Raw genomic sequence first — 25,895 nt, 5'->3', positions numbered from 1 at the left:
TTAAGGTCAACACATTTTTATAGAAAATCATCAAATATAAATCCACCTGATGTTTGACTGATACACATGTGATACAACAAATTAGGTCCAACTTTACAGTCATTAAACACAAATTAGTCAACCTGAAATTTAATTTTCTTGTGACCTCTTTGCTACATCTCTTGAAGACACAAAAGTCCAAAAATAAAAATAAAAACATCAGTTGTGTTCAAAACTCACTCGTCATTGAGTCCACAACGGCGGCTGGTGGGGTTGCCGTATTTAATGATGGTTTCTGTGAGTTCTCTATACAGTTTATCTCCCAGAGCACGGGGCACACCTTCCCAGGCCAAGATAATAACAACAATAACAGAATTGGCACAGTGGTGCCCAGGCCGTTGCTTCACAACGCATAACAATTTCTCCTTCTCGCTGCCGCGACGAATCACCTACAGAGAGAAAGACAGTCAGTAACGATGAAGGCATACGGCAGATGCTAATCTGTACGTGTGTTTACAGCAGGAAGACAGAAATCCTATGTATGCAACTTGTAAATTATTTTCCCTCTTGGGGAGGGTCACAATGTAAAGAAATTATTCGGAGGGATGTCTTTGACTGTTATGTCATGTCTTGTGACTTTTGAAGTTTAAAATAGTCCCGCAGTGCATGCTGACAAGCTGTTTTTGAATGCCAGAAGGTTCTAAGAAACATGCTTGTTTGGCTTATGTGAACTCCAAACCATCCGAATTATACAGGACTTTCTTAAGCCCGATTAGTTGTCCGATCATTCAGGTAACCAAATGACTAATTGATAATAGAAATATGTAGTTTTCCACACTTACCCACTTAGCGATAGGACATCCCTGAGAGCTCTTTCCTTCTCGTCCTGTGTAAACCACCCTCTCAATACGAACGGCTTCACCCTTCTCCCCATACCTGGAATAATAAAGAGAGAGAAGGGGACATATGTAACTCAAATCACACAGATTGATAATGCAACATGAAAACAACCGTCCTCCTCAATCTTAATGAAGATTAAACCACGTTGTATACTTAAATCAGATTTTTGGCAGTCAGAGCCAGTGTGGAGAGTTCTGTTCTCCTACAAAGCAGGAATAGCTTCAATAATGCAATTATGATATTGTGATACGTTGGAATGTATTGAACGGTTACATATGTGACGTGATGCATGTCATATAGTGAAGTAGTTGATGATACTCAGTCCTAATGTTTACACACATTTGTGACCCTGGAACACAAAACCAGTCCAAATATTTGGCCGGGATACAACAATTTGAAAATCTGAGAGTGCAAAAAAATCGAAACATTGAGAAAATCGCCTTTAAAGTTGTCCATTTATGTTCGCAATTGTGCTGCATTCACTTACAAAAATAAATGTTTTATTTATTTACGGTAGGAAATTTACAAAATATCTTCATGGAACATGATCTTTACTTAATATCCTAATGATTTTTGGCATAAAAGAAAAATCGATAATTTTGACCCATACAATGTATTGTTGGCTATTGCCACAAATATACCTGTTCTACTTGTGACTGGTTTTGTGATCCAGGGTCACATTTGTGTATGATGGCCCATGTTCGCAGTCAACAATTGCTTGTCTCCTCAAATGAAACTCTCAGTGCATGAGCATGACAGCAGCATGTGGGAAGGATAAATACTGTTCAGTTATAACTACACAGTCTGATGGAGAAGCTTCCAAGATCCACAGGGGTGGGCTATAAGGTCAAAGGCCACAAAAGGGTCAGGCTTAGGCTTAAGAAGGCTTTAGCCACTGTCTGACAGACAAACAAAGGGGAGGTTCTTCTTCTACCCACCACCTCCCCCTCTGTCTCAGAGGAGATGGCTCAAGCTATAGAAATTACAGCCACTATGCCCTCAATCAGCACTCAAATAAAGCAATGAGAGTGGACAAGTGTACCAGAGGTCAGCAAAGGTGGAGATACTCTATCCAAATGGGTCAAGGAAGTCTTAGCTTCTGTATGCTTACAGGAGAAAGGGGGCAACACCCTGTGGAGCTTTTCATATTCCTCTTCACTTCTGAATGATCACAGGATCTTTAAGTATTAGTAAAAGTTTTCAGACCTCAGGGAATCTATAAAGTAATATCATATATAGCAAATTAACTTGATTTACAGCATAAATAGAGCATTTTGAACATATGGACACCATATGACAGCACTGCTGAAAAGGAAATGTTATTTCCTTTTGCCATGTGTATCTGGAAAAAACAACAACTACAGGATACTCATTGCTTCAAGTTTTAATATATACCCTTTATATATACCCCACCATTTTTATCACTTCACCACCTCCTTCTTTGATTTCCTCTAAATTCTTTCTCTCTTCCCCTGCTATTCATTGTCTTTCTATCTCCCTGTCTCTCCCTTGTGTCAATCTGCTGATGCCAATATTTCCTGTTACTCCTGTTGGATTCTGGGTCAGGAATTCCCTGGGGACAAGATCATAGAGAAGGAAGGTGGGAGGAGGGGAAGGGGAGAGCAAACGGCAGAAAAGGGAGATGCTTATCCTCGGCTGGTTAAGAATCTGTTGCCAGGATCCAACTGCCAGAGCTTCCAAACAACTCTCACAGAACAATGAAAGGGTCACTAGGGAACTCTTAAAGCAAATGACGTAGGATCAGCAGTATTCCTCTGTGGTTTCAGAAGTTTAATAACTTCTAGTTTAAACAGTAGAAAAATATATTGTAATCTATAAATGGATTTTCATTTGAGTTTGTCTGAATGTTACTCATTGAATGTGCATGACAATATTTTCTGAAAATTTTTTTTTTTTGGTTAACATTTTACTAAAAAAGGACAAGACAGAAAAGGCAATTGCAAGAGTAAAAGCAAGCAGACTGACCATTAAATTCAACATTCAAACTAGTTTCTTCAGCTAATTCCATTGTTTTAATAGTAGATCAAGAAAGTTAAAAAAAAAATTGATTTTAAAGTAGGATCCCACATGGCCCTTACATGTCCTGCAGGTTGTGTTAGCAAACACACATGCCCACAAAAAAAAAATCTGTGGAGGAGACATTATGGTATGCAATAATGATTCAGAAATCTGACTTGTGCATCTCACCTCTCTTCCATCAGTTTTCTGACTGAAGGTATGTCTGGCCCAGATCCCAAATGGTTGTAGTATGGGCCCTCGTCCTTTTCTAGGATTTGGTCTAAGGGAGACAGATAGTGAAAGAGAATGCAGGTTAAAGCATGGACACACTCTTTTACAATGATGGTTAATTCAGATGGCTAATGTGTAATTCCATTAGAACGATAGTATGAGTCAGTCATGTGTGTGGGTGAGCAAAAAGAGATAAAGTCTTATGAAAAAAGTGTTTGTGAGAAAATAGAAACATCTAGTGGATGCATACTTCCTGCTTACTCAGCAGTGTAAAATACTGTACCAACAATACATGTAAGAATAGCTAACAAAATAGGAAAAACTGAGTGATTTTGAGAAGCACAGACTATGAGAGAGAAAAAAGATACAATCGTCAAAAATATATACTAAATATATTCTCCCATGTTAAAATCAGAACTGCTGAATGTACTACATATGGAAAGTGTTTGGTGTGTTTTTAAGTATCAAATGGCACTGGGTGTTCCCTGTGGTGTTGACAGAGTGCTATAAGGATTCACTATGGAAACCTCCCTTCTATTGTCCTTTGCTTTTAGTAACAGTCAAGCTCCAACAAGTGTTCAGGCACAGCTTACTACCCTTGAATGAATACTTTCTTAACTGATTTCTTTCATATTTGGCAAATAATTTTGACAATTACAAATCACACATATAATACGGTTTATATAATGAGGACAGCTTATTGGAATATCTTCAGTTGAAATTTGCAAATAATTCTTAGCTATACTGCTGCAATGCAATCAAACAATGCAATAGGAAAAAATTCACACAGTTCACCAAAGCCTCTGAAATGACAAAATAAGAGATACAAGGGCTGAGCTGAGAGGTTGCAGACCATCTCTTCTCACCCTGTCCTCCCTAGTCCCTCCCTTCTTTGATGTCTAGCCACAGTATATCATATGATATATGAGCAGACTCTCTTCATTGTTACTGCCTCCTTTGGAAAACTAGCTGTACTCACTGTACCAATAGCCTGAACATAGACAGAAGGCACTGCACTGCACTGGCACCCAAAGAATTACAATGGGCTCCTTTCTTCAAAACTATTGTTCATCTGCAAGAGGCACAGAGAACAGACTGCAGAGCAATGCACGGCCCCTGATAGAGCACACATTCTCAGACATGGCCCAACACTACCCTGAGAAATGTGCTGATGCAGAAATTATGTGATGAAAAAGAAACATTTTGATCTTCCTGAAGGGAATTTTGATGATCAATTTAGTCTATGTTGTAGTCTATTGGAATAACCTTAATCCTAACATATACTGGTAATAAAGCTAACTGCAATGAAGCTAAATTATATTAAAATATAAATTGAGCTGGAAAATGTCAGTGGCTAAAATAAAGCAAAAAGATAGGGGGTTAGGTGGGTTAGCTAAGCGAATCTCATTGCCTGATCAGTAGACTGAAAGGGGATCTGGGGTGATGTGCTATAATGTCACAAAATCTCAATGTCTGTTTATCTGCTTTTTTTATTCTGTTTGAGAATATGAGTGTTCTTTCCCAGTTTGGTCCAATATTTTTTTACTGGACCAGACTTTTTTTTTTTTGCTCAATTCTCTCACACTTACCTACGCAGTCACAGATGGGAAAATCAGGTTGGGAATTTTTCCCAGGTGTATCCAGTAGGCTCTTGGTGGGAGTGTCCAGGTAGCGCAATGGTGACTCAAGAAAACCTTTAAGTGAAGGGGAGGAGGGAAAGCTATCCTTGGTGGGAGTATTCAAATCATCCCCCTCTCCGTCTGTAGAGAAGCATGCAGTTGTGGAAAGCACAGTCACGCCACCAGATGACTCAATCTTTATACGTTTAGTTGGAGGGGAGAAAGGTGTGATGAAGGGGTGCTGTCGCTCCAGAAATGCATCCGTAGCTACAGACAGGAGCTGCCCAGAAGGTTTCACATCCACCTCACATTCCTCACTTTCCTGTTTGACAGTACAGAGCTCCTCAGATGGCAATGATGTTTTTTCTTTCAGTCTTTCAGTCATGTCCTTTTGACCTTCATCCATGGGCTCAGACTCATTTGTGGGAACAGGAGGGCAGTTAACTGGCTGCTTTGGGGATGGTGACTCGGGTCTGGTTTGTCCTGAGTTTGGTTGTGACTCGGTCACCACTGGCTGAGCAGGGCCATTCTCTGGGGTCTCTGCTGCAGAAGCTGAGGAAATGGTGTCCCCAAACTCCTCCTCAAACTGGCGAATAAGCTCTTCAAATTTTGGATCTAGGTTACTGAGGCCAGCCAGAGAAGGAATTGGCTGTGTTGTAGAGGTTTGAGGCGTGATACTGGTTGTTTGGATGCTGTCATTTGGCCCAGCTGGGCCTGAGCAAGCTATCACCTTCTGGGTGGATGGTGCTAGAACTGACACAGGGGTAGAAGAAAAATGAGTATTTTCAGAGATAGGTGCACTACTGCTATTCAAAATTGATTCCTGAGATTGAGCTGGAGCTGGGTGGCTCTCAGCCACCTGAGAGGGGGGAAGCCCAGCTTCCATGCCTGGTAGAGATGGAACAAGCTGAGAGAGGGATGGTGTATATCCTGGGGAGATGAAGGGAGGTTTCGATATTGTAATCTGTTTCTGTGGGAGAAAAGTTGGCAGGGAAGCTTTCTGTTTATGCTTCTTGATAACAATCTGTTTGGGTTTTGGAAGAGGTGTGCCTAGTGGACCAAATAGCCCACCCACTGACTGCTTGAGAAGAGGAGAACTTTGAGCACCCTTTTTCTTTTTGGGTTCTTTGTGCTCCTGTTTGATGGTTACAGGACTCTCTGGAATAGATTGTGGCCACCATTTACGAAGGTTCTGACAAGCCATGGGGGCTAACGGACTAAAGGCAGGAGAATTAGAGAAGAGGTTACGTTTATGATGAAGGTGCTGCTGTAGTGCTGCCTGAGTTGAGTGCCTAATGGTGGGTGAAAACTGCTGACCCTGGAATGGCTGCTGGCCATTTACCATCCCTTCCTGGCCCATGACTGCACATCCTGAGCCCAGGTACTCCTTTGTGTCTGCCTCCTGCTTGATGTGAGGCATCCCAGCAAGGCTGCCCTTGCGACCATCCTGCAAGCTGGGGTGAAGGAGTGGGAACTTGAAGGCTGAGTTGGTGTACTTTCCACCGGTGTCTCCGAGGAGTTGCTTTAGCTCGGACACTGGGTCACTGCTGCCTTGGGATGGGTTTACAAAACGAAGCTGGGACTCTGTGTTCTCCATCATCCATGGGTTCCGGGGGGAGCTTCTCTCGCAGCTTCCAGCTGTGCCCTGGTTCCACTGCTGGGGTCGGGGATTGGGGGAGGATGGGTGTATGCTTGAAAATGGGGACTTGGAGGATGGGTATGGGGAAGCATAGTGAGATGAGTTAGGTGCAGGGGCCTCACCCTGAGACTGAGGTCTCTGCTGCTCCCAAGATGATACCTCCTGGGGGTAACGTCCTGAAGGGATGGATTGTGGCATAGCAGAGGAGGAAAAAAAAGGACCAGATGAAGAAGAGACCACTTGTGGCATACTCTGGGGGTAGGAGGTTGGCAGATGCTGATGGTGATTTGCAGGTGAAGATTCGCCTGGAGGAACAACAGTTTGTGGGACAGTTGCAGACAACTGGGTCAGAGCCTCAATTGCAATGGCTGTTTGCAAACTAACATTTCTTTCCTTGGCTATGGACAGAACAGTAGGGGAGCAGGGAATAGGTGCTGGTGGGCCAAAGGGTCTAGGAGCAGAAGGCTGGTTAACAAGGAGCTGTGGATTTGTGTCTTGCATACACAAGAGGTTACCTCCACATTGTTGTGGTTGGGATTGAGAATAGCGATGCTGTGCATGTGGCTGTGGAGGAGCACCCGTGATCTTACAGGAACCTTTATCCTGGGAGTTAGCCACCATTTTGATTTGCTTCTCCAGCCACTCCAGGTAGTCAGGGCAGTCTGGGCCATCACAATCACAGTTAGGTGGCTTGTGGCCATGACGGGCCTTGCTCAGTGCTGCCTGAAGAGTGTTTAGATCTTCAGGGGGGCACAACTCACCATCCACACCTTTCTTTCTGGCCTCCTCACCTCCATTAGACATTTCCTGATGGAACCTTTCATACAGCTGAGCTGTAGGAGTCTGAGAAGTTTGATGGTTGGTGTACGGTGGCAGTGAGCCAACAGTAGCAGAAAAGGCCACCAGGGTTCGTGCATCCTCCATATCCACATCATTCACTGGAGTGCTGGCATTTTGGCCACTCCAAGCACCCTGTTGAGATTCAGGACTTGAAGACTTCCCAGCTTGCTCAGGGACCCAGCCTGGTGTCTGGGAAATACATCCAGCCCCCTCATGGTAGTTGTGCTGGTGTTGCTCCCTGGTCACGCCCCTGACTTCTTCATCACAAATATTTTCTTCATTTGCTGCATGTTTGCTAAGCCCATTAGGCAGTTCATGGTTTAACATGCCTTCTTCCAGGCGATCATGGGACCCAATTTCCATCTGTCCTCTTCCTCTGGGGCCATCCACTGAACCCACCACAGAAACAGTCTGTGGAAGAGCAAAAAACACAAGTTACTTGACAATTTAGCAAACTGACAGTTTACTTATATGTATTGAGTGTGTGTATCCTTTTCAAACCTTTTAAACTATTCTCAAACCTTTTGTATCAACAATGTGTTCTGCATTGATTACATAAAAAAATATAGGGCAAATACTATTTTAATTTATTAATTGCAGACTAATTCAAACAAACATCATAGCATTTTGTCCTGGAATAGTGACATAATCTTTGACCTCTATTAACTAAACAACATACTCTGACCTGTTGGACTGATTCATCTTGGTATTCTCAGTAAAGTTGCTGCCTGATTTGAGAGAAGACTACATAATACTTTGTCCCATGGAGATCACCGAGTTGTCTTATGTTCTTCTTTTGCTCTCTCTTTGTCTTTTTTTCTCTGCTCGCAAGAAAACACATTCCGCAAAGAGAACATAAAATTGGTTATCGCTGTATTGTCTAATTTAATTTGTCATTGGGCAGATGCTACTAAAATAACCTGAGCCTACCTGTAAATTTTTCAAGGTCACAATGAAGACCAGATCAACTGTCTCATGCAAATACAACCCCCTATTTACAATTACAATACAACTGGTAACGCCAAAGTAAACATGCTGAGAAACTCTTCCTGGTTCCTGGTTTGCAAATATCCTCTTTGCTGGTCTCTATTGTGCTTTTTATCTTGAAAGGGTTAAATGAATGTTGTGGAAACTCTGAACTGGCTCCAGATAAGTTAAAGAGCAATATCACCATGCAACCATTTTGTGGCACTTTTAAGTGATAATGTATCTCTAAAACACACCATATTATTATAAATGTATGTGAATGATTTGTATAATGCCTTCAGTGTTCGGTGCCTCTTTCTATGTGAAAGAGTGGATGAAATTAAAACCTGTTTGCTGCACAGAAGACAAACACAGAACTTTGTCCATGGTGAAGGCATATCTTAGAAAAGAGGACCTTGTGGTTTTATCACGTTAACTAAATAAATAAAAAACACCCATGAAAAAAACCCCACTAACATACATAACTCTGTCTTTTCGTCGTAAGCAGTAATTCTGTAGTAGCATCTACAATATTTGACTATAATATATATTTTTCCATTAAATGAAGTTGTTTAGACTGCGGAGACAAGACATGCATGTTCATAAGCACCCTTCTAACCTAATAGCTCTGCAACTAAATGTCTAAACCTGTCTAAATGTTTAATAGCTCTGTAACTAAATGTCTAAATCTCTCTGATTGTGTCTTCATTGTGACAGGCCTTTAAATGGGTTTTACTGATTGGCAAGCTGTTCATACACTTTGAATTCACCTTAACTGATGGTGCCTGTTTGGACCCCCATGGGCAGTGTGCCAGCCACTGAGCAGACTGTTTGTGTGTGTGTGTGTGTGTGTGTGTGTACGTGCGTTTCAAAAGCATGCGTCAGACTAGTACCCCATTTACCAACAATGGTCACACTTCAACTCTTCAAAAAAGCTGAACCACACAATTGTTACAACAGACTATTTTTCCTCTTTTCAGTGATGCAATAAGCACCCACGTGCATACCATCACGCAGAAAACTTTCACAGTATAGTCTTAGTGCCACCGCAGAGTTCACTAGAACACACTAACACGCAAAAAAAGCACGAAATAGTTTGTATTCTAAACAGAGAGTTGATTTATTACATGCGCCATGCAAGATGTGTATCAGATTCTTTGGATCAGTGACATATATATGCCGTACACCTGCAAATACACACCTGTCTGACAGCAGAAAGCACGTGCTTAGGCAATTATCTGAGGCGTGCCAGGGCTTTGATCGCTGCCAAAACTCTCTCCCTCTTCTTACAGACAGAGCTACTACTACTACCAAAACATTAACACGCCCAACCAGAAGAGACTGTAAAACCGGTTTTACTCAGAAGTATGAGGTGCCCTTTAAACTCTATGTTGCATCTACTATGTCTCAGAAATTACACACAATTAACAGCTGTCTCAGAGGTTGACAGCACAAATAAAAAAAACAAACAAAAAAAGCAACAAAAAAAAGGCAAAAAAAAAAAACCCAGAGGGTTGGGGTTTAAAGCCTAGTAGTAGACAGCTGAACAAGGTAAGACACACAACACCCCCCCTCCCCTTCCCGTTCCCCCGTACTCCGGTGTCTTTCACAATCAAAATACAAAGCTCAAGCATACAGAGAGAGAGAATTTAACAGATTGGCGTCTACTCACAGTGGTCTAGCTGTACCAATAACGTTGCTGGAGAGACAAAGGTGGGAAATGTGGACAAGAAAGTGCATGGAATACAGCTTTCAAGACAGTGCCAAATAAAAAAAAAGAAGAAGAAGAAGAAGCCAGCTGGTGGAAATCCACTATGGGTACTTTCTCTTTCAGTCTTTCTTTCTCTCCCTCTCTTCTCAGTCAGCCAGGCAGTGCGGCACACGGACGCGCACACACATGCACGCACACACGCACGCACTCTGTCATACACACCTCCCCCACGCACACACACTCGCTCTGTTTCTCTTCCTATCGCCACTGCCGTTTCTCTCTTTCTCCCTCTCTCATTATGTCTCTCTGCTCCTCCCTTCCCTTTTTCTATATTCTCCTTCTTCTTTCTGCTTTTTGCATTCACCGTCTGCTTTGCCTTACAGCCCCCACCTCTCTCTCTCTCTCTCTTTCTTTCATTTGCTCATTCACTCCCTCCCCCCTCCCTCGTTTTCTCCCTCCCTTCGTTTTCCTCCTCCCCCTCCTCTTTTCTGTGTGTGCAGAGTGAGAGAGGCCATTATCTGAGCCACACTGGGCACGTACGATGGAATGGTGGATAGTGCAGGAAATACAGCTGCCGCAAAGCGTAGAGAGCAAGAAAAAGCACGATTGGCAGACTGGCTGGCTACTGTGCTAAATAAAGGACTATATGAACACAGATCGCAGGGATGAAATATGAAAGCAGAGATGCATGCAAAACAAAAATGAGCAGCTATATTATTGTAGAGGTGTTTTGGTCTCCATAAGATGGAGGCTGCAGCGGTTAAATGCAGACGTCTACTCAGTCATCACACAGCAGCTGCCATTCAGTGTTTAAGAATAATACCCAAAAAAAAGAAAGGGAAATAACTGGCTCCGATATATTTATTCCTGTCATTATAGTGCCGTCCTCAATAGTTCACAGTCTATTTGAACTCTTTATTGACATGAGCTTTATATTGCAAAACATCATAAGACGTTGATTTCGAACAGATGATAGCTGGCAGAAGATGCTTACAGACAAAACATATACAAGTGCTGCTGCTTAAACCAAATCATGTGAGACTGTCAAACCGTGAAAGGAATGGCAGTCATCTACATCATATACGAAGCATATACATGGGTGCGCTTATATAGACCACAGATATAAGAGTCAAGCAGCAGCAAACAAGCCTTGAAGCCGAGGAACACAGGATGTGAAGGGGAAAGCACAGCGACTGTCAGAAGCGACCACAAGGTACAGGGAGGTTAACGGGAACCGCAGAGAAATAGGAAGCTCAAAGTTTTGAGGGAAAAGACAACGAACGACACATAACACATGCGTTTATGCACAATTTTGCTGCTATTTAACTATTTTGACTTGTCGATGGTGTTTATTCTGCTCGGAAGCGAGGCAGGGTGACGAGGTGCTATTGCAGCGATACAGAAGGGGCAATGTTCGTGTGCGGGACTCAAGGCTAGGGAAGAGCAGAAGATAGATACCACGATGGTAAGTGAGTGTTCAGTGTAAAAGACGAATTTGCTTTCAGTCTCGCAGTCTTAATCGTGTTCTGCTTTCCCTTTTCTGAGCCACTCTTGCGCTTTCTTTCCTTCCTAAACACTTTGTTTCATGCCAACCCATCTCTTTGAACTCCGAAGCTTCTCAGCTGGGTCTCTCACGCTCGCTCTTTTGCTGGCATCTTTTCTATCTTTACCTCTCCCTTTTCTCCATGAGCTTATTTTTTGTACTCGTTCTGTTCAGAGAAAAACATGGCAATCGTCTTTGACAGTCGTCAGAAAGCCCCTCGGTAGAATCGCTTTTGTATTATGAGGGTGCGATCACACACTGCGTAACACGCAATTTGTATTAACCCGCATAACCTCTTGCCATGTCCGCAACTCTCTCGTTTTGTCGTCTTTCCTTCTGATCAGTGTCTTTCTCTCCCGCTCGCTCTCTTGCTGTTGAGTCCTGCCAGTTGGATCGCCACCATCAACACAGTGAAGGCAAGGCAACCCCATGGACAAACATACACAGACCCAAAGCCCGAGTGGAGAGGTAAAGTGCAGTCACCAGCGGAGGAGAAGTGCGTGAATGAGAGAGAGGGAAAACGGAGAGTGGGAACCGTTATGACGTTGCAGTTGCGTCACCACAATCATTCAATGCTCCCAGTCGGCGATAGAGGGCTGGGCAGATGTGTCATAACACAAAATGTAGATGTGCCTCCCCTTACACACATACACATTGGCCCGTCTAAGCGTAATCCCTCACTCCTTTCAGCGTGACACAGCAGTTCTTGTGCCCTGTAGTAACCTCACCCTTCCTATTGCAAGTTACGGCGCATCTATGCTGAGAGGAGCGAAACCGGAGCACTAACAAAATATTCAGCAATGCGGAGCTGACATAACACTGATTACATGGCAACATTCCTACAAGCGTTATTTTGTTAAGCCACAAGGTGTCTTTGGACTTTATTTATCGGGTGAATGATTTGTGCCAATATTTGTTAATGCTGACGAACAATGAACCTTTAACACGCCATAAATAGACATAAATCAGGTGAACCGACACCATTTAAGCATGTACACATGCAAACAAACATACACACATTTAATGGGATAGTTCGCCCAAAAATAAAAATTCTATCATCATTCACTCACCCTCATGTCGTAACAAACCTCTATGACTGACCTTCTGTAAAACAGCATTGGACCCCACTGACTTTCATTGTATGAACAAAAAAAACAAAAACTGAACTTTGTAAATGCATACAGGTTTGGAACAACTTGAGGTGAGTAAATAATGGCAGAATTAACATTTTTGGGTGAACTGTCACTTTAACAAATTTTCTTCTCACCTCGATGTGAGACGCGACAAGCTGGTTGCTAATATTGAAAGACAAAAATGATACATACCTGTCCTATATAATCAGCTCTACTAAACCAAACAGGAAAATCTTGATTCTTCACAAGTATACCCAGGGGTCCTTTGCTTCTACATTACAGTAAATGGCTGAGGTGCCTTGTGTCTTTTAAAATATGAGAAATCTAAACCAAGCAAGCCACAAACATCCACAGTGTCACAAGACAGTTGATCATTGATCCAAACACAAGAGACACGGGGGATGTGAAACTAAACAGGTCTCAGAAAGACCACGGTAATACACGGAAAGATTTGGCATTTCAACAAGATCCAAAAGGTCACCACTAAATGCTCTTTCTAGCAAGTTACTACTCATCAGACGAGTCTCACCTGAATCTTAAACCATCATTAGAATACAAGATGTGCAAGGTCAAACTTAAGTAATGAGAGTCGTTGACCTACTACCACTAGACAGGAACTGAAATTCGCTACTAGGCAGATGCAGCTTGCTGTGGCAGTTAGCCTGTAAAAACAAGACATCGTGTTTGAGGGCACAACATTGATAGAGTATGCCTGGGATTAGTGATAAATTATACTGATAGATTGGCCAGGCTGATTTTGAGAATACTGATCAGTAACAGTTATACATTTACATTCAATGTAAAAGTTAATTTTAGCAGGTCTGGGTTTCAACCACCAAGTCTTAGGAAAACAGCACAAATAATTAAACAATAATTTCCAATTCTTTACCAGCAACATCTAAAGAATACTCATGTTTGATTAGGAACTCAGTTTAAGAATGCTCATTCTCAGATTTGCAAGTTCTCTGAAAAACGATGACTGACACCTTAGTTGTTACGGCATTTGATGATTTACGGTCTTTTTGTCTTTTGGTTCATCAGTGTAGAGTGACTCATCCGTTGCTCACAATCACCCACATTCACCAAAAAGGGAGAAAAAAATAATAATCAAACCCCCACCCACACAAAACCACCTACAGAAAAACCGAAAGAAACACACACACCCATAGGAAACAAGCAAACACATGAACACACACAAGGATTCAAACATTTCTGTGAAATAACTCATGAAGCATGTGAGGTTGAATATATTATTACAGTGCACAGTATTTTAGGATGGAATGTATAGATTCTAAATACTGCATTTTAAGTATTCCGTATATATCTACAGGAAACAAACAGTTACATTAATTGGATTAGAATCAAGAAAGATAACGGTTTCATCTTGTTTGGTCTGCTTAAGCACAGTTTTCCAAAAGCCTAGTATCCCCAAAGAAAATTCCAACATTTGAGGAAGAGTGTAGACAAGAATAAAAAAAAAAGGTAACAAAGCCAACTTTACTTTAAAACACAGCTGTCTTTTTATCTATCACAACAAGTTTACCCTTTCCATCTCTCTCTCACAAACCCTCCCTCCCTTTCATTATCTATATTTGTTTACTAAACCTCTCCCTCCAGTCCAGAGCCCAAACTCTTTCACATGAACAGATAAAACATGCCTGCGCTAAACTAGGGGCCCAACGAGAGGCTAAACCATGGAAGAGTTTCAAACATGCTTTCTAAGAAATGTATATGACTGCGTGTGAGGGCACACGCACACACTAAAACGAATGCAGAACACTTGCACGTGTACATGCTGATGCAAATAAGCTTAGGGTCACTGAGTGCATTAGGTCTGGGGCAGATCATGAATGGTACAGACAGTCATTGAGACTATCAAGGCATCTACTTCTGTTTCTCTTGACTTACCTTTCCATTTTTTCCAATCTTTATAATTCCCATTTCTTTTTTCTCATTTTTGTATTTCTTTAGTTCTACCTATTGTTCTCATTCCCCCAACATTTAACTACCTCCCTCCCTCCCAACCTCGTCCTCTTTCTTTTTGCGTGCACCTTGTTTTTGGCATCCCCTGACGTGATGCCTCTTTTTTTGGGGCAAGGCTGGTAGGTCTGTGAGGTGTAGGATGTTGAATGTAAATCAACATGAATGTCTGTGTGTTGAATGTCTGTGTGTGCACGTCATAATTCGTCCTGCCTGACACATGGCACATGCAAGTCAGCATGCACAACTCAGCTGAGAGCCCCCTCCTCATTTTACCCCACAAATACTCACAAAGGGAAAGAGAGAGACAGACCAAGAGAAAGGGAGAGAGGGGGAGAAAGTGAGGGGGAAGCAAAGCAGAAAAGACAGGGAAAGGGGGGAAGGGAAGGGAAGGGAGGAGCGACCCTCATCACTCAGTAAGATGTTGGGAAAGGAGGAGGTATGAGACGGAGGAATAACACAGCCTAAAGAGTGGTCTTTGTGCAAGAAGTTTTGGAGGAGAAGGAAAAAAAAAACTGGTGAAATTCGATGAGGGGAATACAAGAGAGAGGAAAGCAGAAAATAGCAGACTGGTAAAGAGACGAAGGCTTGAAAGAGAAGAAGGACAGAGAGAATTGAAAGACAATCATGTTGAAGGAGATAGATAGATGACATCATGCAGATCTCTTTCAAAATAGAAAGAAACCAGATCCATAACCCAGTCTAGGTTGACTATATATTCTCAAATGGCTGAGAAATAATATATCAAATAATAATAAAAAAGCCTCAAAACTCAATCTATGTTGGGCAAAAATCTGCCACTATTAACCCAAAAACCTTATTCTGTTCAACTTCTATGGAGAAAGCAGCAATAAGAGAGAGAGAATACTATCTCTCCAGTTCTGCAGTGGCTTGTTGCCAGCCTTGTTTCTCTCAGGAGTAAGGCTAAGATTAGCTCCCCATATGTTCAAGTCAGGCGTAGCTGCTCTTAAAGGGCCAGGGTCTCTTTGAAAATGGTACAAAGTACACTGCAGCAATGCATGGGCTGTTTTGTCTCAGCCTCTCTTTCACATACAGTTGAGCACAAATGCCTTCCAGCTATCAGCCAATCTGCCTTTCATGCATGTACAATCAATCAATCAATACTTATATATACTCAGCTGAGTTATATATAACTCATATATACATACATACATACATACATGTTTTTGTACATGGTTTGTTTTTTAGCACCAAATCGGAGTATTAAAGTGATAACTGAAAGATCATATGACACTAAGACTGGAGTAATGGCTGCTTAAAATTCAGCTTTGTCATCACATGTCTAAATTACATTTTAAAATTATATTTAAAAAACAATAAGATCATCTTACCGACCCCAACGGTATTGTCTGTATTTGTGTGTCTTTGTGTATGTGTATGTGTATGTGTATGTAGAAATTACAAATCACCAGGGGTAAGATGAAAAGAGAGATAAACACACCGATACTGAACTAGTTCTCAGCTGATGTGTCACAGTACATCCTGTCCATTCATTTTTCATTAACTGCAGTAGTGCAGTCATCCATTCCACAGGAGAGTCACAGCCACAAGCCAATGTGAAGGGCAAACATATTAATACATGTGTGGTTGACTTTACCCAACATCAGTTTGAGAACAACTAGGTACAAATATCCTGGATAGAGACAGAATTTTGGTTAAAAAATGTATTAGGACACCAAGCAATGGTCTCACACCATGTCCTCCTTCCTAGCATAACAAACAACATGCTAGGGAAGTATGTACTTTCTCTGCCACTATAGAGTCCATCTATCCTCCATCTACTGTTTCTGTCACTGGCCATAAAAACAGATAGCCTCTCCCCAAATTCAAGCCATTGGTTGTGATGCACAAACAAACTGAGTAATGTCTTTGCATATTAAGATAAGAGATTATTTTAACATCAAACATCAAAATTCACCATTTTAACCTTTAACTATACAAGTTATTTTGGTTATTGTATTATCTTAAATGCATCTGCACACACATGCAATTTTTCAGGGTATACATGATGGTTCAGCACAGAGCCGTTTTATTTACAAAAACAGACAAGGATCTGCAAGCATTTATTTTAGCTGTAACAGTTTCCAGCCTCCTGGTGTTGATCAAGCCTGGATAGTTGAAGCTGACACTCTTAAGGATCATTTGAGTATGTTTAGCCTGCTCTGTGAAGAACCCTGCATATGTTTAACGTAAACACCTTTCTCTTTCTGTCTTATGCATGCACACACACTTTTAATAATAATAATAATAATACGAGTTTAGTATGTTTATTTAGCATTTTGAATTACAAGGACATCGGCATGTCCTCATAATATAGGGGCTTTGCCAGGATCCTGAATACACACCACAATATAAGGACTTTGGCTCCTCATTATGTAGGTCAAACCAGTGTGTACACACACACACACACACAACACACACACACACACCCCTACTTGACATTTAAAAATGCAAAACAGGATGCATGGTCTGCTGAGGTGTCATTTTTTGGAAGTTAAAAATGTGTTTGTATACCAGATTAATTTGTATACCAGATTAATTTGTAGAGACAATTATCTACAGTAGTTCAGTCATGAAAGTTTATAGGGTGCAGGCTGATTTTACATGCAATCTGTAAGCAATCACATGACTGCATAGCAAAAGCTGACTGGCTTCTAAAGATCCTGCAGCCAATGAGATTGCTTGCTCAATGTTTAAATGTAATTTGTGACCTGTGCTGGCAAAATTAGTCACAATGAGCACATTTTCAAAAATGTTCTTGTTATATTCATTATCATAAAAAAAAATAAAAAAAATAAAAAACACTTCAAAACGAATATGATTTGTTGGAATCGGACAAAAAAATGATACACCTGTCTGAATCACCAGTCGTCAAGAAGCGAGCAGAAAAATTGCTGGGGGGTTTTCAGCTATTAATTAAAAAAAGGAAAGATTTAGGAAGGTACACCTCTCAGAAAACGTACAAATAAAGATCATTTTAGATGTTTAATTGCTATTTGGAGCATTAGTATAGATAGACGAGGGCTTAATGAACTAATTTATTGTGAAAACCTAAAATTCAACAAAAATGTACACATTTCACTTGCTTTGCCTGTAGCTTGTAAATAGTCTGTGCACTTTCCTACTCATTTTGCTAGCATAGGTCACATTTAAATATCGAGTTCCTCTGAAACCCTCCAGCTCCACCTGCCTAGATCTGCTATGGGATTTATGTATGCCTATTTATGCAGCAGCAACATATCTTACACGCTCACAGCAGCGTGTCTGTGAATCTGTTAGCAGTAGTAAGTACATACTTGCTCTGCTGCAGCAGAAGCATGGCAGATCTAGGTGCAGATCTTGATGTCACCAACACCAAATACATTAACATTGCCATATTCAATAACATGCTCAAATTATTTTGAGAGTTGTCATGTTTGAACTTATAAGAAACATGCCGTGCTTACTATTGATTATTGTTAACAAAATAAGTTTTAATTTTGTTATATGATTCAAAGCAAGCATACATACATATAATATATATTTTCAAGTTACAGAATTCAAAAAATATTGCATAGCAGGAATGACCCAGTTATCAATCAAAAACATCAAAACAATGAAAAAGGTAAGAATTTAACTGTTTTTGGAAATTGTTTAATGCAACAAAAAAGTTTTGCACAGCTAAGAATAGATATACAACAAAACAATTAAAAGTAAAGGTGAACAAATCGTTGTTAATATGAATCATGCCTAGTACCTAATAAGTCCTAGTGCGTGCTACTAAGATGGTGGTATATTTAGTTAGAAAATCCTTTTTAGGTCACTCGCTGGACTTTGGAATGTTTGGTTGGGTGAATAGACAGGGGAAAAAAACAGACCTAATGATGTTACGTAAACTAAGCTTAAACTATAGCTTGTGCATGTATTTTTTTCTCTCCAGGAAATGGTCATGTGGTGAGAGACAACGGCCAATCAGCTAATTAAAATAGTTTACAGCCATCATTTTTAACATCCTGTTTTCTCAAGAGTGAACTTCCGTCACCGTTAACTCATGGTGGCATCAGTAGAACACAACCCGTCTATACCAGAGTGAATTACAATGTGCCCGTAATTTCAGGAGTGCGATGAAACAAAAACAAGCGGCTTCCTGCCTTTCGCATTACCTTTAAACGCTCACACTCACAAACCATTTCCCCTCACAAGCACACATTCACATATACATACACACAAATACCACATCACGTGAGCAGCCTAATGGGCGGGTCTGAACTATAATTACAGCTGTGATGTCATCTGCCACTCACTGTTGCCGCAAAATCTAGGTCACTGTTAACCCTTTCCCGTCACGCCAGGGGATTCCACACACCTCGAAATGAACCATTACTACAGATTTTCCATGAGCTCTTTTATGTGGTACTGCCTCTCATGCAACTTTCGGAGCCTATTAAACTAATATAAACTGGGGTGATGGTGTACATTTACCCCACAGATCAAACGCTTACAGTAGAATGGCGTCAGCGTTTATAGTCAATTTCAGAGCACTTTCATGTTATGGTTATCCCCACAGCTACAGTACATTACGTCAATCGGAAGCCAAGCCAAAGGAAAGAAACACTGCACAGAAATGACACCTCTTCAAGCAGCCTCGGATTTCTGGGTATACTTGAGTAATTATATAACAATACAACTGAACGTCACCACATGCAAAGTGTCGCATCGTAGCAAAATTTCTAACAAAGCTTGACAATGCCAATCCACAGTCATCCAAATTCAAATTATTTTGAGAGCAAATAAGCATGTGATGCAAGCCATCTTCTCACGGCAAACTGGCAATTTGTGGCCGAGCGACAACAATACACAACAGATGAAGGGCATGTTGGCCAACTGGTAAGCGGCAAAATTTGAGACTACTTTTAGGCAAGCAAGATTTAGCTGTACTTTAACCGAACGTTTCTGTGTTAGGTTATGTAATTCTTTGTGAGTGTGTGAAGGTGTACAGGATTTAACGGCGATGGACAAAAATAGTCAGTTGGAAATGAACTGGCATGGATTATAAGTTCTGGATTCAAGAACAGTGAATCCTGGCCGAAGCTTTAGCTAAACCTGTCATGGTGTAGTCAGAGCGCCGCTGCTGTCGAGACTGTCTGCTTGATTTTGCAGCAGTTTCCCCAATCACGATTACTCCTACGTGTAATTCAGCATATTTGTTGCGAGTAATTCGCCACTAAAGCTCTCAAGGCTCGTCGAGTCTCTCTACCTCTGACGCGAAATGTTACTCAAGTCCATAAACACTCCGCCACGTGCTCGCTCACATGGACACACAAATACCAGCACCGTCATCGCGCATGCGTGCACGTATGTGACCCACTAACTTCTACTCCCTTTACCTCAGATGACTGGAAACTTTGGCAGTCCCGCCTGCCACTCTTTTCTCTGTTCCCAGGCTTGACACAGAGCACAGAGAAAAAGGAAGACAGACAGACTGACAGACTGAGCGAGAAAGAGAAAGTGAGAGAGAGAGAGAGAGAGAGAGAGAGAGACAGAGAGAGAGAGAGAGAGGCCACCTCCTCCTCCTCTTCTCTTTGCCAGGCGAAGCTCACGCCTACGTCTCTTCCAATAAGCGCAGAGCCCGGGTCTCTTTAAACCGGGGCCTAGTCCATGTGATTGTCCGCTCACTCCATTCTGGCTGGAGAAGACACACTACAGTACACCGCTGCGAAATGGACCTGGCATAGTACTAGGATCTGAAACGGAGGCCACAAACACTGAGTCACACCTGCAGCACACAGGTGGATGCCTGAACGCAGCTGTCACTTCAACCCCAAGCAGTCACACTGCATCTGGGCACGCATTGAGCCTGTTGAGTCATGCAAAAAGCACAAATCATCAACTGCAGCTCAAAACACTGTACCGTTTCTCATTCATACCCATGCGCTGAAGAAAACCTCAGGGAACTAGAGGACTATCAAATATAGTTGACCTGTGCTGTAACAAGATACATACAGAGAGACAGCTGGCCAAAGGTTATTTAGCTCACCTCTTTAGCCAGGTTTGGGATTATGGACTGGGTTTTTACGTCTTCAAAATATTCCACCTTCCGGACAATCATGTAAAAAGAAAGAGAAAAGAAATAGATTGAGATCAATCAATAACCATCAATGACAATGAAAATACCATATCATAATTATATAAACCTTCATAACCCATAATAATTATTGAGAAAAAAACAAACCATTTTTATCAGAAAGAGTCAGAAAGGTTTTACTTTTGACAGGGCTTATTTACATGCATGAAACAGAACATGTTAAATAAATGATCAAATTCTGTCCTTTATATTTATACAACCCTGCCAATTATGATATAAAACAAACCTGTATGACATAAAAAGACATTTAACTGTGAGTTGTTTCTGACCCCAGCTTTTCTATAAACCAGTGCTGTTCAGAAGCCCTCCCCCCCATCTGCCATTACTGTCCGTCATTTTTTCCCTGTGCTAATAAATATTTACCTACTCAGCCTCGCTGCCTTTGCGTGTTGCTCTTCGGTGGCGAGAGGTATCCCCCATCAGAAGACCCGAAGCATTCTCTCTGTGTCCCCCCACCTCTCTCTCGCTCTCTTTCTGTCTGTCTTTCTTTATCTTTCTTTTCTTCTCCCTCTCTCTTCTGGTCTCTGTCCATTCAGGAAGCCATCTTGTGTTCTTAATCCTGTTTTACATTAGCTCTCGTACGCTCTTTCGTTCTCGCCCTCCCTGCCTGCCTCTCTCTCTCTCTCACTTCCTCCAATTCATGGCTCGACCTCATATACACAGAAGAGCTTCTTTTTTTTTTTAAAAGGCAGTGTGATCGCTATCACTGCTGCACTATAGCCTCCTCCCTCTCTTTCTTTTTCCTCTACCCCCCTTCCCCCATCTCCAAACGAAAAAGCTAACAGAATACGTGATGTGAATACTCCCCCCGCCTCCTTTCCGACCTACACACACTCAACAAACGCACGCAAGGCGGCGTCACGCCACCGATAGCTCACAAAGAGCGGCCGTCGGCCAATCGGAGTCGAGCATGAGCACTGCTGCTAGGGTGAAACAGACAAGAGGAGAGAGAGAATGAGCGAGAGACATAGAGAGAGAGAGCGCGAGGGCGGGATGTGCTGGATAAAGAAGAGAAGAGGGCGCGTGCTGTGAACAATGCGTGTGCATGTGCGTCTGTGCGTTTCAGACTGGGGGGAAGGGTTTCTCTCTCTTGCGCTGTGGCTGTCAATTATCTAACCCGGCTTGCCTTCCTTAAACAATGGCTCTGGAATGTGGTATCACTGAAGACCATCTGTGTCTCGGCTGCCTGCAACAACTGGACTGGACTGCACACGTGCATGTGCACGCCGTGTCTTTGGTACCATGACGCAGGCGAACAATGTCACTGACAGAAAAACACACATATCCGATCCTCTTGACAGTCCAGAGCCCGATCCAGCCAGTGACACACGATCAGCTGCCAACAGTTGTTTGAAAAAACACAAAGGAAACATACAAATTCTTGTTTTCTTCCATTCCGCCAACCAAAAAATGTGCACATTGTGAATACCATATGAGAACGTAACACCACTTTACATTCATCTGATCTTACATTGCATCGCAAATGCTAGTCAAATCGCAGCTGTTTTAAACGCTCAGGAATGACAGACTGTGCAAAGCATGTGTGCATGCTTAAAATAGCATTATAAATGCTCCAATTTCAATCTATCAAAGTCTATAAACCATACACAGTAGACTACAACCTCTGCTGGCCAGACCTACAAAAGCCTGCTAGATGGAAATGCGCGAGTTATTTCGAGTGCAACAAAACTGACGACGAAAGGTTAGTAGCGTACGTGCTTCCATTCATTAACCAGAAAACAGCAACTGCGAATAACAAAATCAGAAATGTGAAAATTAAAGAGATCAAAATTTAATTTGCTTTAATTTGACTTCATAATCCTCAGGATTTGCCTGTATTTTCCTTAAGCAGAGACATGTGGAGGACGAGAGTGGAGGGAAGCATGCGCTCAGGCTTTCGAAGAACCAGCGGACGATTGGTGACGCAGCAGTTGTGATGAGAGTGGATTACGCAGCGTGGGAGTTCCAGTAACACCGTGTTCGTGCATGTGTGCATCTGCGTGAAGGCTTGCAGTAACCACGAGACTAGGGAAGGTTGCGCTGTGGCACCAAATTTCTGTTTAACTTTTTCTTTACGCTTCAAGCATCATAAGAAACAATGTGAATGCAATTTTGAGGTTTTGCCCAATGGAATCGTCAAAAGCATGTTCTACTGACGGAGAGAGTTGTGGTGCAAATGCATTCAGAATGACTGCCGTCTTCCTGATGTTATCTCATCTGTTTGCTTTGATACTGGCTGAATCACCTGGTTCGTCATGAGAGCCAAAGTGCCTAAGTGGTCATTAATCTCTTTCCTAGCACTCTCATAACAGGCCAGGTGATTCAGGCTGTATCAAAGCAAATCCCCTTTAGGCTGTCGGAAATTGTCATAATCCTACCTGTGCCCCCCCCCCCCAACCCACTTTTACGCACACGCTTATGTAAAGTTCTTGTGGTTAGACTGCAGAAACATCATTAGGGCTTCATTGTCAATGAATTGCAAAGGTGTGCGAGCCTGCGTGAGTTTAAATGAGGGTTGAGACATCGTTGTAATAACAGAAGGATTAACAATCCTAATTAACTCCCTCCTCCCACTTTTGTCAAACAATGGCACCCCAAATTCAACTAATCCACATTGAGTTTCTAAGACCCTGTTCCAATACACAGCTTAACACACACACACACACACACACACACACACACACTCTCTTCGGGCCTAGTACTGCACATAAATTGAAAATTTAAACTGCGTTACGTTATCAAATCAAAATCACATCTCATAAAATCTGCCAAGAACTTGTCTAGGTCATATTTCACCCAAAACTACAAAAAATATATAGAAAAAATAAAATAAAAATATGGCGTATAATAAATAAATATATAAATAAATAAATACTTATACATATATTTACATATATTTATTTCTTTATTTATTTAAGTACTTGTACATCATGGTCGTATTTGTTTTTCTTTCATTTATTACAGTAATTCAATTCTCTTTCACTGCAATACCGTTATATATTACCCTCCTGGGACCCAGGAATAGACTTTTGTCCACTGTAGTGGACATTATATTTTAGTGAATTTCTCTGGCACCATACTCTTACACATCTCACAATCTGGGTGTCCTGTAAAGAGCACATTCAGGGCTTTTCAGAGGAGCAAGGAGAACAAGGAGAACTTGTTTTCATGGAGGTTTCACCATGAAAACAAGTTCTCCTTGATCTTTAAAAATGTCTGACATTAATTTAGTGATCAAATGTAGCACTCTTATGTAAATATGATAATATATTGTAATTATAATTTAAATTGGACCACTTTTCAAATTGTATTTCATAAACCAACATCTCAGGAAACCGTTATGGGGTTTCAAATCAAAAAATGACTTTGAGGACATCAGGACTTAAATCATGTTTATCAGGCATTTTGGGAGACACAACAAGAGAATATGCAAATAAATTATTCATCAATATTTCTATGAAATATTAGATATTATTATTAAAATGTTGCCAATTATTACACTTCTTTTTTCATTAAATGTTGCTCCAAGAACACATTAATATGCAAATTAGATACAGTGTATAGTGTCCACTACAGAGGACATAGCATAACATATGAATAAAATATCATTTTTCAAAAATGTTTTTTACCATTTGTTTCTTATGCTCTAAACAATGTGATGACATGAAAAAAAAAAAAACTACATTCAAAAAACATTGTTATTTTTTCTGGGTCTCATTACAGTAATGAGAGGGCAATAACAATCATCACTGGGAATAAGAAATACATAAAAACTAAAAATTACTAAATGATTACCCAGTTAATGTAGTATTATAAGTTAAATTTTACTGTTTGAATGTTAACCATAAAACTGTGTTAAGTTTGTTTTTAATTTACTGACAAAAAATAAATAAAATTATAAACCCTCAAGTGGTACAACATTTATACAGCGTTATAGTCATTGCATGCAAGCTAATGTCGAGGGGGCTATCATTTGTCCACGTTATAAAATAAATAAATAAATAAAACATAAATAAATAAAAATATCCTGCAAGCCAAGCGTATGACCAAATGACACAGAGAAAAATAATACTTGCACTACTTTTAATGCATGTGATGTAATAATGCATTCTTTTTAAGATTAATTCTCCACAAAGTATCTCAGTTTCTAGTAGTCTTACATGACTGATGCAGCAGCCCTGTTGACAATCTCTATATGCTGTAGCACTGACTGATCCATACTGCAGTGAATGGATCAATAAATGGGCAGTGATAGTCATTTGTGAAGAGCCCTCATTAGTTTGCATTATTTAACTTTGCCATTCATTTTCAAATGCACCTTTTCACATCTATATCGAATATAATGTAGATTTAGATCTAAACTGCTTAATGTTGCTCATCTTCCAAACACACAGAAAGCTAACAGCTACAGTAATTATTCTCGTTCAGTGACTGGTTGGGGTTTATTAGCATTATTGAGTGCTGCTACCTGTCATGCATGCTGGGTCTGCATTCATTCTGACTCAGAGCAAAGCTCTGATTGGTGGAACAGGCTATAATGTGATTTGGTTGCCAGGCAATAGTTAAGTCAGCTGGTGGTATAGTGCAGAGGTCAGCTCAATGAAATATGGCCAATTTGGACACTGTAGCACAACAAGGTTTGCTGTTCCAGCTCTCAAAATATAATATCTTTCCACTTTCAATCTCAAATTCAACAAGGCATGCGCTCAGAATAGGTTATGTGCACACATGCCAAGTGAAAATGCTTTGTGAATCTGGATTTTTGGATTTGGATTAGTTCACATTTATGCTACTGGGTTTCTCAGAATTCAGTGATTTATTAATGAATGTTTTGCTGCACATGTGAGATTTCAATGGGCAGATTTTGGAGCCGGTCTCTTTCATGTGCTCAGTGAAGTGATGAGGAGGGAAAGAGGGTGGGAGAGGCGAGGGGGGGATGGGTGACCCTGACAAACACACAGACAGACATTTAAATCTAATCCACCTCATCCTTTGTCTGATCTTAGCTAGTAAACAAAAACAGCAAACTGGTCTTTCAGAAATGTCTTCGGTAAAAAAAAAAAAAACTCTTGTTATCGGAAACATAGCTATTACTATAGTTATCTATATACTGCTACTTAGAGTTTGAGATAACAATAGGCTATAAGGTTCATTGATAAAATGCTTTGTGAGTGCAACAGTAAAAGCAAT

At 41.0% G+C, this 25,895-nt stretch overlaps 1 protein-coding gene across 4 annotated transcripts in view; it reads right to left on the bottom strand.

Moving 5' to 3' along the window:
• tet3 (tet methylcytosine dioxygenase 3) overlaps positions 1-25,895 on the bottom strand; it is a 39,304-nt gene that overhangs the window by 5,004 nt on the left and 8,405 nt on the right. Inside the window, exons 1-6 of one of the 4 annotated variants that reach the window (XM_084415048.1) lie at positions 21,069-21,559; positions 20,598-20,654; positions 4,719-7,638; positions 3,088-3,178; positions 822-915; positions 220-428 (exon numbers count right to left, since the gene is read on the bottom strand). In XM_084415048.1, the coding sequence (XP_084271174.1) occupies positions 220-428; positions 822-915; positions 3,088-3,178; positions 4,719-7,590 (3,266 nt within the window). In that variant the 5' untranslated portion in view covers positions 7,591-7,638; positions 20,598-20,654; positions 21,069-21,559. Of the gene's footprint in view, positions 1-219; positions 429-821; positions 916-3,087; positions 3,179-4,718; positions 7,639-9,865; positions 10,328-20,597; positions 20,655-21,068; positions 21,560-25,895 lie in introns of those variants that run through there. The other 3 variants (XM_084415049.1, XM_084415051.1, XM_084415050.1) reach the window with 3 other exon arrangements.

The sequence above is a fragment of the Rutilus rutilus genome, assembly GCF_951802725.1.
Source record: "Rutilus rutilus genome assembly, chromosome: 7".
Taxonomy (NCBI): Eukaryota; Metazoa; Chordata; class Actinopteri; order Cypriniformes; family Leuciscidae; genus Rutilus; species Rutilus rutilus.
Note: the sequence above shows the minus strand (reverse complement) of the source record. Positions and strands in the feature narration are given on the sequence as shown.